Source organism: Aspergillus udagawae (assembly GCF_001078395.1).
Source record: "Aspergillus udagawae IFM 46973 DNA, scaffold_1, whole genome shotgun sequence".
Lineage (NCBI taxonomy): Eukaryota > Fungi > Ascomycota > Eurotiomycetes > Eurotiales > Aspergillaceae > Aspergillus > Aspergillus udagawae.
The window spans coordinates 680796-697704 of record NW_025091264.1 but is presented as its reverse complement, the minus strand read 5'-3'; the positions used below and the strand labels follow the sequence as shown (position 1 = coordinate 697704).

Below are 16909 nucleotides of genomic sequence, written 5' to 3'. Positions count from 1 at the left end.
CCGGACAAATTGGCAGTGTCACCTTGAACCCAAAATCATCCTGTTAAGCCGAATATTCTGGTTTTACGGTTGTGCTCACAGTTTGCGTTTTATTGCATCTGATGGCGTATATTTTTTGTTTCGACTTTACGACATGACTCCGACCTTTTACGATCCTTTGCATGGTCTCTGGCGTCCCACTGTTGTCTCTCTTTTTGAATATGTGGTCCATATGGTTATACCGGCGGGTTATTCTTGTTAATACCTTGTTTTTTTAGCGGATCATGTCTCTCCTTATCATTGCCAGGACATGGTGATTCTGTCTTGTCCATAAACGTGCATATTTTGCAAAGCAGTTGCGTCTGAAGATGGGTGTCTCATCTAGTTCGATAGTTCATATCAGTGAATAATTACATCTCCTCGAGGAAACCCCTTCCGGTCTCGCTAGACATGTAGACAAGCATCGAAAGAAAAAAAACAGGTATATGCAACTGCAGATCCGTCGGGTATGTAAATGTGTATACGTAACAGATATATCGACCGCTCTTCAAAAAATTATCAAGAAATGACTGGTATTTACCCCTCATCGCCCCCTTCGAGCGTTTCGACTCATCGACTAACAGTCCCCTGCCCCTGCCATCTCTCCTCCTCAGTCCAATATCGAACGATACTCTCCCACGCCGGGATATCCCCGTCGCGCAGTAGCGCCGCCACATCGACGTTCAGCGGCGAATCCGGCCGCGGGTCAGTGAGCAACTGGTGGATGGCTGTTAACGTCGTCGAGAGTGTGTAGACGGGGCTCCAGTGCTCGGTCGTTAGGAGCGTGAGACATATCTCGCCCGTTGTGAAGGAGATATTGGGGTGGGAGATGCGAGTCGTGAAGTGGATTTTTGGCGGCGCGAGGGGGTAGTTCGGTGGGATGGCGATTTTGAGACCCCAGAGGCCGCCTGAAATACCCGTATGCGTTAGTACGGTTGAGTCAGAAATTAAGATGAAGTTATGTGGAAGGGAAGGCATGCGGTTGAGGATTGGGAGGGTAGATAGGGTCGGTCGGCGGACGGCGACCGGCGCCTGGATCGCGTAACCCACCTTCGTATGGTGTGCCTTTGACGCCCTTCAGGACTGCTTCCCAGTGTAAGAGATCATCTTCATCTACTGGACCTAGATGGAGCAAGGCCTCGTTCGGGGATTTGGTGTAGTCTTTCAGTTCGCGGAGGAGGCGTTGCGTCGTCGAGTTTGACGCCATAGCAGGCAGTCCAAGAATGTGGGAGCCGCGCGCGCAATCGATGGATCAATGAGATCAGGATTTTGAAGTGCCTTCTTCGGGGAGGATGTGGCCCCCGACCGTGATTCTGGAATTGAAATGAATGAAAGAGGGCGTGAGAAGTTTGAAGCAGCTCTGGGAGTAATTATTCGCCCAAAACGTCGATAGGATACTTACACCGAGGTTCAGCTCGCTGTGGCCGTGGGTCTTCCCCATGTTACTGACGAGTTCCGCGGTCTGGGCTTCCGTGGTCGGGGAAACCATGTGTAAGCAGCTAAGCACCAACTGCTAAAATTTCGCCCCTTTGTATGGGGATCTTCACAGTATTCATATGAAGCTCTTATCCACACGAGAAAACATAATCAAATTCATCTACGAAACTAGACAATCAACAATGCGTACTTCGCGCACTTCCAAAGAGACGGCAAGTTTTCTGCAGGCTCTCTCGCCTCCTACGCGACGCCAAACGCGTAGTTCGTCAAGGACAAATGTCCTTCAGCGCTTTGCTTTCAATGGTAGCGCAAATGGCCATGCTGAGACTGCGCCTACGATGACGGAAGCGCAGTTCCAGCAGGATGACGGTGACGATACTTCGTCGCTCTCATCAGCTGATACTGTGGACATCGAGGATATCTTGGAACCCCCTTTGAAAAAGAGAAAGAGTAGCCCGAGCAGCCCGTCCACCAAGAGAACGACACGAGCACCCGGTAGGACCGTTACAAAAGGCGAGGCCGTCAAGGTGGAGCCTGCGAAACCAAAATCACGTCGTGTACCAGCCCGCAAGATCAAGGGCAATGATGGTTCAATCAAGATAGAACCGCCATCGAACTGGGAGACCATCTATTCCATGGTCAAGAAAATGCGGGAGAACAACCCTACAGCTCCTGTGGATACCATGGGTTGCGCGGAACTCTACTGGCGATCATCGTCTCCCAGAGACAAACGATTCCAGACCCTTGTTGCATTGATGTTATCGTCCCAGACCAAGGACACAGTGACAGCTGTGGCTATGCAGCGGTTACACACCGAGCTGGGGGACGGAAGAGCCCCAGCGGAAGATCCCATAATCAAGAAAGAAGAGCAAGAAGATATTGACCTCAAGTCATCACAGCCTCTGAGAGATAGCACTTTGAATCTTGAGAACATCCTGGCAGTCTCTCCTGAGAAACTCAACGAGCTAATCAGGACAGTTGGCTTCCATAACAACAAAACAAAGTATATCAAGGCAGCGGCTGAGATAATCCGAGATCAGTACAACTCGGATATACCCTCGTCCGCCGAGGAGCTCATGAAGCTTCCCGGCGTGGGGCCAAAGATGGCATATCTCTGCATGAGTGCTGCCTGGGGGAAGGACGAAGGAATTGGAGTTGATGTGCACGTTCACCGTATCACGAATCTTTGGGGGTGGCACAAAACCAAGACACCTGAGGAGACCCGCATGGCATTAGAGTCCTGGCTCCCTAGGGATAAATGGCATGAAATCAACAAGCTGCTTGTGGGCTTAGGACAGACAGTTTGCCTACCTGTTGGCCGGAGGTGTGGTGAGTGCGATCTTGCTGGGACAAAGCTGTGCAAGAGCGAAGTCAGAGGTCTTCTCTCAAAGAAGAGCGCAGGAGTGAAGCTCAAGGATGAAGTTATGAAGGATGATGACTCGATGTCTGGAGGAGCAAAGGTCAAGGTAGAGGGGGTGTGAAAGGCCCTGGTAGTGAATGCCCCAGGCATTGAATGCGAGCCTAGAATTTCCCCGTGATAGCGCGTCCCGGTACCGGGTGCAGTGTTTACATGTTTGGTCAAAGGAATCACTTCACTTAGCATCTTTCTTTCTTCTCCATCACGTTTATAGACAGCATCTGCCGCTTCTTGCTGCTCTTATGTGACGTGTTTTACCTGCCTATTTCATCCCATTGTTTCCATGACGGCTGATAATTAGTATCACGCTCCCTGGCCTTCGAGACGCGGAGCATCCTTCAGACTCATGGGTAAGGTCTAGCCTGCAATTCACTCGGAGCCTACTACCTTCCTAGATCAGCTTCTGACCTCTGCAGACGAGTCTCTTCTTCAGCGTCATCGCAACGGATCCCTGTTGGGACGGCTCGATCCTGATGAAGAGTCCTTCTTTGCATTATTCGAGTCGTTGAGTACGGTCAAATCATCATCTGAAAACCAAGGGTCTAGCTCCAAGGGTGGAGATAGGGAGAACGACACCACAAGCATGTCGGCTTCGAAGAAGGCTGGCAAGTCCCTTTGTCAACTTCCAGAAAAAGCCAAGCTTCGGATTCTGGAGTACATAGGACTAGTACGGCCTTGTTTGATCGATATAACGGCCGAGGCACACAGAGTCAAACAGGCTGCTGACCACACGTGCGACATGCGTAATCTTTTTCGTACACGCGGAAATTGGGCCACCCGCGCTGGTCGACTCTGTGATCATCCACGACTGCCGACAGACGTGCTCATGGTTTCTCGCGAGTTCCGGGAGGACCTGGGTGCCCTGTTTTGGGCGCACAATCGCTTTAGTTTCGTACTTACAAATTTGAACGACTGGGATTGCTTCTTTACTGCCATCGATTGGGCCGCAGAAGACGTGGGATATTTGCATATCGAAATGCGTACCTGGGACAATCGTTTCATCAAGCCTGGCGCTCAGCGCAATCTTCTGCGGCTGTGGTGTCGTTTCTGCCGCTACGCCGCTCAGCAAATGGTCAACCTCAGATATTTCAGCCTTAAGTGCAGAGTCAAGGACATGGCAGTGGCCCTCAAGATAATGTCTGCTATGGACCCATTTCCTGCCCTCTCTCAGTGTGCTTTTCATCTCAGTCACACCCCGGAAGAGGACATACGTCCCGTCGTCAAGAGAAATGCCCTGAGATTGACTGGCAATCTCGGAGAAAATCGTGCCTTTCCGTACTTTGATCTGCCTAAAGAAGTGCAGCTGATAATACTTGAATTCCTGTTGGTGAACCAGTTGGACCCCTACCTGCCACCTGGGGGCCGGGTATCAGGCATCGTATCGTTCATAGATCGCAAGTCTCTGCGTGTAAATGAGTCTCGCCCGCTCACCTGCTGCGGCACCTGCTCTCCGCTCCAGGCGGCGTGCTTCTGTCCTGTCCGTCAGACGGCGTACTCCACCACTTGCTCCTGTTTTTCGTCGCCTGTAAGGTACTTCCTTGTTAGTCGGGCATTTTATGAAGATGCGCGCCGAATCTTCTTTACCATGAATCGCTTCGCCTTTGTGGAGGAAGACCCCGATCTCATGATGGGCTTCATGAACAGTATTCCAACCTCGTCTTTCATGTTGATTCGCCATCTGGTCTTCAAATTCCCTGCGATGCATCGACACCCCGCAAAGCCTAGCCACAAGCCCCACGAAGACTCTGCCTTGGTGTCTTGGTCAGTGTTACGCCGCTTCATACGGGAGCATTTTGAACTTTCACGCCTCTCTCTCACCATCGTGGACTTGGGTACCAGGTCATCTAGTTGGCGTAATGCAACCCCACATCGGAATAAGTACGTGAGGAAGTTGCTCGAAACTTTTCAGGACCTGCAAGGACTTCGCGAGTTTCGCGTGTTTCTCGAAGATGATCAATCCTATGAGCTGACAGCGGAGCGACTTGTTATGGGGCATGCGGTTGTAAGAAGGCCTTTGGAGTTCAAATTTCCGTTTGTCGAAAATGGTCATTAAGAACGGCTTGTCTTCGATTTCTTGACTGGGTCTACTAAAGGTTAGGGTGAGAATCTCCAAAGCTCGGCATATCGTCCTTACTTTGGTCATATTTTCTCATCCTTGCTACCATTTGAGCGAATGTATCCAGGCCGGCGAGGTTAGAGACGTCTTATCGATTTGATTTGAAAGTAAAGCAAAATTCAATATTGTTGCCAAAATCTGTTCCACTCTTAATCATATCGATAAAATACATATGTAAACAGGAAATCTAAACTTTTGAAGTGCAACAAAATTGGGTTTTCCTGTGAAAGTTTTGTTTGCAAGCTGACGTGAGGTGAGTCAAAGACTAAAATGAAGTTAAGAGAAGTGATTGCTTTTGCTGGAAGTGAAGATTCATTATCCAGATTTCAAACAAAGTGAAAGCGATATCTTTTGTTATTACATTCAGCCTTTCAATTACTGTCCAGCACCACCACCTCAGCCTCAGCCTCCCCAATACTTTCCACTGCAAGCATATCACCAGCGTTCACTCCGGTAACAAATGCACCATCGCCTTCTTCTAACACAGCATCTTCCCTTCCGTCTAGCCTGATTTTTGCTTTGCCCTGTTTAGTCATGGGCAGATGGATATATACATTCCTCTTCTTCTTCGAGGTGACTGCATCTCCTGCGCCAACATTCCATTTGAACGTCACGTTCGGCGCGATGATTCCAGCTCCCATTAGAAAGTCGGCGTGGATAGGAATCGTCTCTGGAATTTTGGGACGAGCTGCCTCTTCCTCTGCGGGGGTTGCATCTGGCCCTGCTGCCAACGGCGACAGGATGGGAACGAAGGCGTTCCGTTTAGCTTCTTCGCTGAACGACATCGTATGATACTGCGGTTTCAGCCCGTACTTCCAGGGCAGGACCCAGATTTGAAGGAAATGCACGGGTTTGCTCGATTCGTTCTGTTCAGAGTGCGCAATTCCTGATTGTCCGGTTAGGTTCTTCACCTCGAAAAATCATAATGCATCAGAAGCAGGTTCTTACCAGTTCCTCCAGTCGTGAATTGCACATCGCCCCTTCGCATACGGTAGAATTGCTTGCCCTGCGCGCCTTCCGCTCCCTTCTTGATCATGCTGTCTCGGTGTGTCAGCTCGCCGCTGAGAATGTAGCTGAAGATCTCTGCATCCCGGTGCGAATGTAGTGGGAATCCATTCCGAGCTGCGACGCGGTCTTCGTTCAGCACTCTCAGGCAACCGAAGTTGAGAAAGCGGTGGTCGGAGTAGTCGGCGAAGCTAAAGGTGTGGTATGTTTTCAGCCAGCCGCCATGCTCAGCATATCCGCGCTCACTGGAGCGACGGAGTGCTATCTTGATGTGGCTTAGAGGTTTTGACATGATAAACTTTTGTCTCCGGGTCTTCAAAAGGTGCTGTAGATTGACTTCGGCTATCGCTGCGAACTGTTGGTTGGCGAAATGAAGCGACGACTCAATGAATTGTATCAATATCTGATTGAAAGATATTGCTCTTGTGATACTCTCTGATATTTGTGAAAGGGGAAAAATAAAAAAGGTTGTTTAACTCGAGCACGGCTATATATGTCCTTGGGGCTGTGGCGTCATTGAGCATACTTTGGATAGGGTTAAGCTTTATCAGCATGAGATAAGGCCTGACAAAGAGCTCCAAGTGCTGGACCAAGTCTGACGTGGGTGCCGTCATTCTCAAAGAATAAGCCACAACGTAGTAGAAGAGCCAGAATAATTAGTCAAGTAGTATTAATGGATTGCCGATATTGAATCAGCAATGATTCTCTTGCTCATTCTTTCTATTTGCTGAACGATCAATTGTATGGGTTCTAAGGTACTGAAAGATCTTGTCACGTGGTGTGGATAACCCCATCAGTCAACGGAGAAGGGTCACTCAAATTATGTACATAGGATAGCTAACTAACCCTAATGCTCCTTATTCTTCTAAATCATTGGAAATTTTTCTAAAAATGAGAAGTCAATGCAATATAACAGGCGCTATATATACTTACATATATATTTTAATCTGACTTGATTACATCCTTAACACTATTCTTGGCTATAATAAGCTTAATATCTCTCTTAGTATGCGTAGTGCATTCTTCATGGGCGCGAAATACAAATGCATTATATGTAACCAGAAACAAGAATCAATTCATGTTTGAATGATCATATCTCTTCCCAGACTTTCCAAAATAGCTGCCTCTGAGAATTATTGTTACCTTCTATGTCGTTCCACACCATGCTGCTTACGTGTCCCGAGATAGAAATCTCGGAATCAAAATCTACATCTTGCACCTCAATCTAGTCATTATATATGTTTATTCTATCACCAAGTGGCCAAATCACAAAGGGATAATGCCATGCTCTGGTAACTTCTGCTGTCTAGCTGTGTCTACATCATCATCCGTGCCAGGTATGTCACTTCGGATGACTTAATACAATCTCGTCCATCGACAGCGCCATTTTTGATGTACACAGGCCTTGAATACTCTTGAGTGAGATCATAATGCCAGTGCACTCGTCCAATTGATTCAACATAGAGACCTTCCATAACCGACGCAAATTCCCCACATTCGTCATGTTGACATTTATAAACGGGTCTGGTTGCATCAGTAAACCTTCTTAAATCTTTAGATGTAGGTTTCTTGTAGGGCTCGTAGCTATCCTGCGAAACGTTGTAGCACGTTGCATGGAACCAGAGATGGATACGGCGATCGAGAACAGCGCGCGCATGAACTGCCACACCCAGGGACAGTGAACAGATTTTGATTTAGGTCTGTCAATTATATCAGACGTGCACAGGGTATGAGAAACAGGAGGACGCACCAAGAATATGTGACCAAATAACTGCAGGTTGTCTGCACAGCACGCATAGAGACTGTCCTAAATGAATATCTTGTACAGAAATCATTGCTGGTATATGTATCTGAAGTACGGTGGAAATCGGCGTCTCACTCAGAGAAGCGATTTGTGCTGCCTGAAGCTTTCATCAGTAAGGGTGGCTCGCGCTCATTATACAATGATCGAGGCCCCTGTAGGACCGAAAATCGGCCCAAATAAAGCAAATGAGCCTTCACCTTGCGCCTACAACCTAGTTTTACGAGAACCGACACGGGCCATCCATGGTACGTTAGTGCCTTGCATATGTGAGGGATTGACAACGTACACGATGGGAGTTATACAACAATGAATAAGCCAGATCACTTCTAGTTAACTATCGCATACACGTGACAAGGCACCCAGCTCCGGACATAGCTAGATCTCTTATCTCCGACCACTTCCAAAGCTCTCCATGCCAGTGTCGGTTGATATCTCTCGACAGGTGCTATTATCGCAAAACTCGCCTGTGTTCAACGTATCTAATAATGCTCTGGTGTCCTTGTGAAAGCTTCTATCTCATGACGTTCTAGGAATTCGAGTTCTCCCTTCCCACTATGTCTCCTACACCGATATCGATACCCCGCTTCGCACAAGCTCAATTGCAGCTACTTCTTCAAGAGCACGAAGCTGAAATTTCCTCCTCCTCGCTAGCCAGTACCGCTGCCTCAGTCTCACCTTCGACGCGCCGAACTCTACAAGCAACAGGCTATGCGCTGACGGGAATTGTGTTGTCGCAATGCCGTACCGGACTGGGAGGGCGCGTTGTCGGCGAATTCACTGCCGATGCAGCTGTATCCTCGAGTAAATCTACAACGAACAAGGGCGACGTTGACAAAGCTGGAGCTGACGGCGAACCGAGGCTTGGTGCGCACGGAATCCGAGTCGGGGATATTGTCCGTGTGAACGATGCAAGTGGGTCTGGAAGCAAAAAGCTTTCGAAGGATAAAGGCAAAGCTGGTGGGAAAGATGCAGTTGAAGCATCCAAGGGTCCGGAAGGGGTTGTTACAAGAGTTGGAGAGAAAAGTATATGGATTGCATTTGGTCACAGAGGTGGTGGCGGCCGATCCAAGGAGGACGATGAGGCCATTGAGGAGCTCTGGGGGAAGAAATTATGGCTGTATGTTCTCTGTCACTCAATGCAACACGGCTCATTTGACCTCCGACACTCCCTCCTATACTAAGGGTAGCAAGCCGTTCGTATCCGACTCATGCTAATGGCCGACTGCAGCATAAAACTTGCAAACGACGTGACGTACCGACGGTATGTGGGCTGCCTCCCCCGTGGCTCTTGCGGCATTGAATGGCTTACGTTTCTAGTATGAATCAAACCATGGAGAAAATGTCTAAAATGACGGACTCGGAATACTCGCACTTCATGCGAGTTGCCTTTGGTCATACGGCTCCAATGCAACCAGATCATGACGCCATTGGCCCCGTTGAGTTCGTCGATCCAAGTCTAAATGATTCACAGAGAGAAGCTATACGATTTGCCTTAGCGTCTCGGGATGTGGCTCTCATCCACGGGCCTCCCGGTACAGGCAAGACTCACACTTTGATTGAGCTGATTCTACAAATGGTCAAACGAAAGCTCCGCGTACTAGTTTGCGGACCGTCGAATATCTCCGTCGACAATATCGTGGAAAGGCTGGCTCCCAACAAAGTACCAGTTGTACGCATAGGCCATCCCGCACGTTTGCTGCCGTCAGTCATTGAGCATTCCCTTGAAGTACTCACTCATACGTCAGAAGCGGCAGCGATCGTCAAAGACGTGAGAAAGGAGATTGATGAAAAACAAGCTAGTATTCGCAAAACCAGGACCGGTCGGGAGAGGCGCGCAATCTATGATGATCTAAAAGAGCTTCGTCGAGAGTTTCGCGAGCGGGAGTCAAAATGTGTGGACAACCTGGTCAGCGAAAGCAATGTCGTCGTTGCCACACTCCATGGGGCCGGCGGCCACCAACTGAAGAATCAGAAGTTTGACGTAGTCGTTATTGATGAAGCAAGTCAGGCTCTGGAGGCTCAGTGTTGGATACCCTTATTGTCAGCGTCTAAAGTGGTCCTTGCGGGAGATCACCTGCAGCTTCCCCCTACCGTCAAGTCTTCCGTTGAAAAATCAAAGAGCGCAAAGAAGAGAGGAAAATCAGATGCGAATGACGCTTTAGTCAATTCTACAGAAATCATTGGCGATGTTTCTCTGGAGACAACCTTGTTTGACCGACTTCTTTCATTGCATGGACCCGGTATCAAGAGGATGCTAACCACGCAGTATCGGATGCATGAAAAGATTATGCAGTTCCCCTCCAACGAGCTATACGAATCTAAACTTATTGCCGCGGAGTCCGTGAAGTCACGTCTCCTTAAGGATTTGCCCTATGAGGTTGAGGAGACTGATGACACGCGAGAGCCAGTCGTATTCTGGGACACGCAGGGCGGCGACTTTCCTGAGAAGACTGAAGATGACGAGGTAGGGAAAAAGGAAGCATTGCTCGGCGAAAGCAAGAGCAACGAAATGGAAGCTTTGGTCATCGCAAAGCACGTGCAAAACCTCATACAGGCCGGCGTGAGGCCTGAAGATATTGCCTGTATTACTCCGTACAACGGTCAGCTTGCCCTGCTTTCTTCCATGCTCCGAGAAAAGTATCCGGGTCTTGAGCTCGGAAGTGTAGATGGTTTCCAAGGCCGTGAGAAGGAGGCTGTGGTGGTTAGTCTTGTTCGCAGTAATTCCGAGCACGAAGTGGGGTTTCTCGCGGAGAAGCGGCGTTTGAACGGTATGTCTCCCTTTCTCTCATTGTTGATTGGACCTTCCATCTTTACTTGTTGCTAATCTGCCTGCAATGTCTTTTAGTCGCCATGACTCGTCCTAAACGACATCTATGCATATGTGGTGATTCGGAGACAATCAGCAAGTGAGTGCACCGCAATCATCAGGTCTTGTTTTCAAGGAATTGCATTCGCGTTTGCCAGTTTTGCGGACGAGTGCCGGCAGCCTGCTAACGTGAAATATTGGCCATGCAGAGGAAGTGCCTTTCTCAAGCGATGGATGGGGTTTCTCGAGGAACATGCGGACCTACGTTACCCAGATGCAGGGGAACTATTGTAAAGGAAGGCGAGTCTATGAAGTTGATAGACAGTTGCTTTTGAGACAAGACGTTGCGATAACCAGGTTATCGACACCAAGCTGCGTAGTGTCCTGAAAGACGAGTGTAAACAGCACTTGCTCCCAACAAAACGATCCCGTTGGACCAGGCTTTGAGCGACACTTCTTCTACTGCTTGCCTTACGCTGATGCCGCACGGTCTCGTCGTATGTCGAGACCTTACAATAACTGATGCAATTATCCTCAGACCGCAGATCCTCGTGCGTCTGAGCGCAGCATTCCCCGCAACCTGTGGCTGTTATAATTGTGAGATCTACCTAGATCTGTACCATTTGACTGGCCAGAATAACTTTGACTAGATGCGAGGTTTTGGGAAAGTCTCTATGCCTTCAAGTCATGTTCGGATCACTGTGTACATGACGTCGGACTGACGAGGCAGGGATTATCACAGCTAGAAAGGTTGACGAGCAATTTGAGAGCAAGGCCAGTCTATTGCCTGCTAAGAATCCTATGTTAGGTTGTAGAACTACGTGGCTATTAATGCTATTGAGATCATTAATTGCTTATGCCAGAGCTGTAGATACCATGTGCTATTAGGCATTCAATGGAGAGCCCAGACTTAAAGAAGCGCATGGCACTAACTGTTTATCAGCTAGACGTCTCATTAGGCCCACTTCGTACAGTCCCTACTCCCTAGCGCATGCGCTCATTCTGCAGATAAGCCGTGTCAAACGATGTTGTTCGAGATTCTGGACATGAAAATCGAATCGCGGGTACCTAGAAGGGAATTCCAAATCCGAGCACCCACTTGGCGTGTCTCAGCACCTCCCACCATCTCACAGTTGCCGTCTTACAGACTGATGCTCAAACTCAGAGCTCATGTTCCACGCACTATTTACCTTGGAAGTACGCCATCTTGTCATTACAGGTTCTCATTGACTTTGCGGATTGCTCGATGTTCAAGTCTTTGACCAACAATGAACCTTCAGTACAAGGATGATGGCAGGTCGGACTGACAACATTCATCTTTGCACACTGATGATTCGCAGCACAGACCATGTGGAATTTCAGACCAGAATAATCCAGAAGCCTACGATCCTCAAGTTTGACCGGGATTGAGATTCAAGCGACTTCCCACCCCCTGACAGAACTGAAACTGCCTTGAACGCACCGACGCGGCACTAACAGCCGCCGCCCAAACATCCGTTCTTTTTGTTGGCCCACTTGGTCGTAAGGCCCGAATAGTCTTGCCAACCCGCCGTTCTCTTTGGATACTCCTGGATGGGGTGTATCCGACGATGATGCCGTCAGGAATTAGTAGTTTGAATCTTGACTCCGTGTCTCCATACAGCCCGCCTACTTTGCTACCTCTTAGCTTCCATTTTCTCAGAGCCTTCCTCCTTGAACAACGTATCGGTCTCACAATTCTTGGTCTGGCCATTATTTCGCTCACTTCGGAAATGTGTGTCTGATTCTCTGACACTCCTTACGGTCGATCTCCTGTTGAACATCCCTCTCTCACTCAGCTTGACTCCAGTCGCTCGCTGCTGCAGCCCGTGTTCTTACGTCTTGTTCCCGATTTAGGTCAACGCATCGGTCATGCATCCAGAACAAGCGTCGTGTCTTTCGTTGCATTCCGTTGTCCACGATTACCCCAATTAGGCTATTTTGTTCCGATGCTATCTGCTCCCATGCGCAGATATCCCCCGGTTGTCCTTCGGATTGTGTGGAGATAGCGACGTCTGACAAGACCATCTCAATCACGATCACTTACCACTGGTAGCTTCATTGTCCCTCATTTGATCATCTGGTCACCTCTCTCACTTATTGTGATCTTCGATTGATGGGACGATTGACATCATCTCATCTGCATTTCTTGTCTCTCGTTTTGGCTCGAACATGGCCTCTTAAGATATCGAACCAATTGCTTACACATTCTTGATTTAACTCTAACGTAAGAATCGATCTTGATAAAACCCTTCGACCGGCTCCCTGCGCTAACTTTGGTTGTGTCAATGCGGAATACTTTGCTAACTGCCCCTCTTGCTTCCAGGCGCACTCTCCTTGTTTCGATCCAGTGATTCCCTATATTCGAGATACCCCATATGTTCTCAGTCGATATATTCTCATACATTCGCTTCAAATAAGCTTCAAGCTATACTTTCTGCTTGGCAAAGTCCAGTTACACACATGCCCTCTGAATACCCGGGTTCAATAACAAAGCATATATCATATCCCTACAGTCGCCGATCTCAATCGCGCTTTGGCTGAATATATTATACAAGAAGCATTTGAATGAAGATGGCGGGCTCCAGCTTCAGTACAGAAAGGAGCTCCCTGCAGCTTCGCCGTCGCTCCACTCTAGCACAGGAGTCGTATGAGGGCACCGCTTTACCACAGGTGACATCCCACCAAATGGTATTGAGTCCCCGTGGACGTCTACGCGGCTCAAAGTCTCCTATTTTAGCGAGCACATTGCGCGGAAATTCCCAAGCAGCAGCGCCCTTGCACCATGCCCCAGACACAAGAGGGCCCAACATGCATCGGCGCACAGGAAGCACTCTGAAGACCGTCATGCGAAAGATCTTCACCCGCAAAAGGCGGAGTGATACTGATGATCTCGACGATGCTGTCTCGGATTCTCCCACCCCAAATTCGCAAACACCTCGGTCAGACAAGGATATAGCCGGGATTTCCTTCTTAGAGCTCCACAGTCCAAAGTCACAGACGCCAATGTCGAGCAGCCCTCTTCAACGGGAAGCTGGTGGCTCGCGAGTGCTCGAAGCTAGCTCTCATAGCTTTGCACCGGCACTTTCTTGTCGCCGGCGAGCTACACTACCGAGCTTGATTTTGTCCGAAGACGGCCGAATCGCGATGGAGACAGTTTTCAATACGGATAATGCAAGATGGAGCCGGGACAGGAGCTCTCATGCAAATAGTGACCAGACGGACCTGCTGCGCCGCGAGGATCTTCGAGTAAAGAGGCGATCACGGAGTGCTGATGCTCTTCGCGCGATGGCACGAGATCACCAAATGTCCCCTATTCAGTGGAGGCGACGCAGCACCGAAACAACCTACGTCAATTCATCAGCTCTTGATATGGCTTCGGACAGCGAAATGTCCGACCGGCCTCCTACAAGAACAACAGTTGCCAGTGCAACCGAAACTCCCAGCGAGCGCCCAGTTGAAGGGCCTCGGAAGCAGGAGCAACTGGAGGGCATAACGCCGAACATTGGAGATCTCGTAAACTGCATGCAGAATAGCGAAGACATCTCTCTTGAACAGAGACTCACAACATTAGAGGTCAAGTTAATCGACCTTGAGTTTGCCATTGCTCGAATGCAGAATGTCCGCGCTGGACCGTCGCCGGCTGAGGCACCGAAAGAAAATAAAGTCTCTACCCCCACCAAGAGCAGACGACATGTCCGTAACAAGTCATCGGCTCACCCCCAGCCCGCCGGCACCGGGGAGCTTAAGAGCGACGAATTCACGCCGGACGGTCGGCCAATTAGCACCGCTACGATAAGGCCTAGCAATCTGCAACCATCGCGGACTTTGCAAACACCATCTTCGACCTCGTTAAGCGACTTCAGCGGGATCTCAGTCGAGCAATACAGCGCACTTGTCATGCTCCTGAGAAGGGAGCAGACTGCGCGAAGAAATCTGGAGACTCAGGTTACCAGTCTCAAGGAAGACATCGAGCAACTGCAGCGGCTCGCTAACAACTCGATATCCGTGGGTACGATGTACCCGATCCGCAGCCGAGAGTCTCAGGAGCTTGATCGTATGAGGAAAGCATTGGTTCGCTGCCCAGCCGACTCCGTGACCTGCGCGGAAAAGATCGGCTCGCCGTACGAGAGTGAATCCGAAGTGGAGAGTCCTGGGGGCTCTTCCAGGGACGACGTGTTCGGACGACCGAAGTGGCAGTGTAACCGGCGCATTGAGGTTGCTCGTATGATATGAACATCCCCAGCCGCCAGTCATCGTCCGCCTTCTGAGCTGCCTTTCGGGGCCATAATCAGCCGGATACAATATCAAATCTTATCTATCCCTAAGATTAACGCGGCGGAGGCGATGAGGCTCTTGAAAAACATCCATCAATCATTCCACCTCTTTCATTCTTCTCTTTCAAACAACGCGCCATTTGAGACCTTTCCATGGCGTCTGCCTTTTCCAGGCTGAAGCTATCGCAAATTACCCTCTTTCATGACTGATTTAATTTGTTGAACAAGCGCTCTTGATCGCACTGGCCGTAGAGGGGCCCGTCATGACCCTCTTGATTTTTTCATTCACAGCTCCATGATGAAAGTCTGTCCTATGATACCACCATCCACTTGGTCTATAACTCCTTCCATATATAGATATCAATAGTTTGAAGGACATGCCGAGACTCCGGATTTGAAACATAAAACTTCAAATCTAGCCCGTAAGACAAGAGATGCAGGTCAACACTATTACTACGTACTATCTACAAGAACCATAAAAAATAAAACTACAGACGCTAAATGCCTATGCTTCAACCCAGCGCAATCCTTTAAGCCCCTTTTCCCCGACTCACTCCGTTTTCTTATCCCGAACCTCATCCTGCTCAGGCATGAACTCAAGCCATTTCCCAAACAACCACGACGACCGACAAACCACAGACCCCACGGCAAACCCGATATACGCACCCGTCAGAATAGTAATCGGAAAAGCCTGCCAAGGACGATCCCTAATCACCCATCAGCATCCACACAGCCACAACTCAGAATCCACAAAAAGGGAAACTCACCAATCCAACGGAATCGGCACAGCACCAAGCCACGCCCCAAGAGCCGTCCCCAGCGCACCGCCCCAGACGGCATCAGCCGGGCGGGCAAACGCCCACACCTCGCGCCAAACGGCACCATCGACACCATGCACGTAGATCAGCGCCGTAGAGGCCAGGAGCGCCATGTGCGCGGCGCAGAGGACCGTCTCGGCATTGTGTGTTGTCAGGGGGGCGCCGAAGAGAACGAGGAGAAAGGCGAGGACGGGCGTTGCAAGGAGGAAGGTGAGGATCAGGGAGAGGAGTGCGGGCTGTGTCATCAACAACCATTAGCATCAGCAACCGGCACCAGCACCAGCAATTCAAAATTGACCATGATCGAAACATGTCTGCGAAAAGAGGAGGAAGTGCATACCGTCAACTTCGCCGACAGACCCGCCGCATGCGCCTGGTTCTTCTTCCGGGCAAGCTTCCCCGCTCGAAGCGGGAGTTTCCTTTTCTCTTTCTCTTTCTCTTTCTCGTCTCCTTCGCCTACCGGGGAAACCGGCGACGAGGACAGCACCGACCCCGCGGGCGGCAGACACACCATCACATATGTCACCTGCAGCAGGGCCAGGAAGGGGAGGGTATTCAGCATTTCCGCGACGGGATCAGCGACCAGCGCCTCGAAGCGGACGGCCAGGATGGCCAGCAGCGCGGCGGGATGGACGAATGAGTATGTTCGGGCAAGCTGGGTTGGGAGGATATTTACGGGCGGAGCGGAGGGTTTCATGGCCAGAGGGGGGACTGGCGCGGAGGAAGCGGCATTGACTGCGCGGAGGGGGGAGGGTGGCGCGGAAGTCATGGTGAGGGGAGTAGTGGGCGCAGGAGCGCCCTTGTGAAGTATTCAAAGGAGAGTCGAGGACGATGTTGAGAACGAGTGCGGGTTGAACTTGAGACAGTTGGAGACGATGTCGAATTATTCCGGCGAGTTTGGCGGCAGGGCCGGATCCCCTGACTCCTGATTGGCTCATCCCATGAGCTATGGCTTGGTTGCCTTGATTGTCAGGTGTCAATCCAAGCCGCCTTCATCTTCAGGCACAGTAAATCAATCGTTTGAATACTCTTGAATTCTGAATAACAAATTCTACGTTGTCCTCATTTATGGGCGCAACTGACACCACTGATTTACATTTTACTGACAGGAAGCGAATCAAGCTTCGAAAAAGTGCTCTATGTCGTTTGCTTTCCGTCCTAGACCCACACGGACGACAGGTAACACCAGAAGC

General features: G+C 49.8%; 7 protein-coding genes across 7 annotated transcripts; 4 read left to right on the top strand and 3 right to left on the bottom strand.

The window, feature by feature from the left end:
• Positions 1-588: 588 nt before the first annotated feature.
• pex4 (putative ubiquitin conjugating enzyme (UbcJ)) lies at positions 589-1225 on the bottom strand (the record flags this gene model as incomplete). Its single annotated transcript, XM_043285737.1, has 2 exons — positions 589-926; positions 1069-1225. The coding sequence occupies 2 exons, from the start codon at positions 1223-1225 to the stop codon at positions 589-591; spliced, it is 495 nt and encodes a 164-aa protein (XP_043141672.1).
• A 412-nt stretch (positions 1226-1637) lies between these two features.
• Positions 1638-2936, top strand: Aud_000221 (endonuclease III domain-containing protein; the record flags this gene model as incomplete). Its single annotated transcript, XM_043285736.1, has 1 exon — positions 1638-2936. One exon carries the CDS (start codon positions 1638-1640, stop codon positions 2934-2936), a length of 1299 nt encoding a protein of 432 aa, XP_043141671.1.
• Positions 2937-3218: 282 nt separating this feature from the next.
• Positions 3219-4925, top strand: Aud_000220 (uncharacterized protein; the record flags this gene model as incomplete). Its single annotated transcript, XM_043285735.1, has 2 exons — positions 3219-3222; positions 3268-4925. The coding sequence occupies 2 exons, from the start codon at positions 3219-3221 to the stop codon at positions 4923-4925; spliced, it is 1662 nt and encodes a 553-aa protein (XP_043141670.1).
• A 434-nt stretch (positions 4926-5359) lies between these two features.
• Positions 5360-6285, bottom strand: Aud_000219 (pirin family protein; the record flags this gene model as incomplete). Its single annotated transcript, XM_043285734.1, has 2 exons — positions 5360-5874; positions 5937-6285. 2 exons carry the CDS (start codon positions 6283-6285, stop codon positions 5360-5362), a joined length of 864 nt encoding a protein of 287 aa, XP_043141669.1.
• Positions 6286-8351: 2066 nt separating this feature from the next.
• On the top strand, positions 8352-10897 carry Aud_000218 (putative DNA helicase; the record flags this gene model as incomplete). Its single annotated transcript, XM_043285733.1, has 5 exons — positions 8352-8914; positions 9026-9058; positions 9115-10565; positions 10643-10703; positions 10762-10897. 5 exons carry the CDS (start codon positions 8352-8354, stop codon positions 10895-10897), a joined length of 2244 nt encoding a protein of 747 aa, XP_043141668.1.
• Positions 10898-13195: 2298 nt separating this feature from the next.
• Aud_000217 (uncharacterized protein) lies at positions 13196-14857 on the top strand (the record flags this gene model as incomplete). Its single annotated transcript, XM_043285732.1, has 1 exon — positions 13196-14857. One exon carries the CDS (start codon positions 13196-13198, stop codon positions 14855-14857), a length of 1662 nt encoding a protein of 553 aa, XP_043141667.1.
• A 591-nt stretch (positions 14858-15448) lies between these two features.
• On the bottom strand, positions 15449-16485 carry Aud_000216 (PIG-F family protein; the record flags this gene model as incomplete). Its single annotated transcript, XM_043285731.1, has 3 exons — positions 15449-15605; positions 15666-15952; positions 16057-16485. The coding sequence occupies 3 exons, from the start codon at positions 16483-16485 to the stop codon at positions 15449-15451; spliced, it is 873 nt and encodes a 290-aa protein (XP_043141666.1).
• Between the last annotated feature and the right edge of the window lie 424 nt (positions 16486-16909).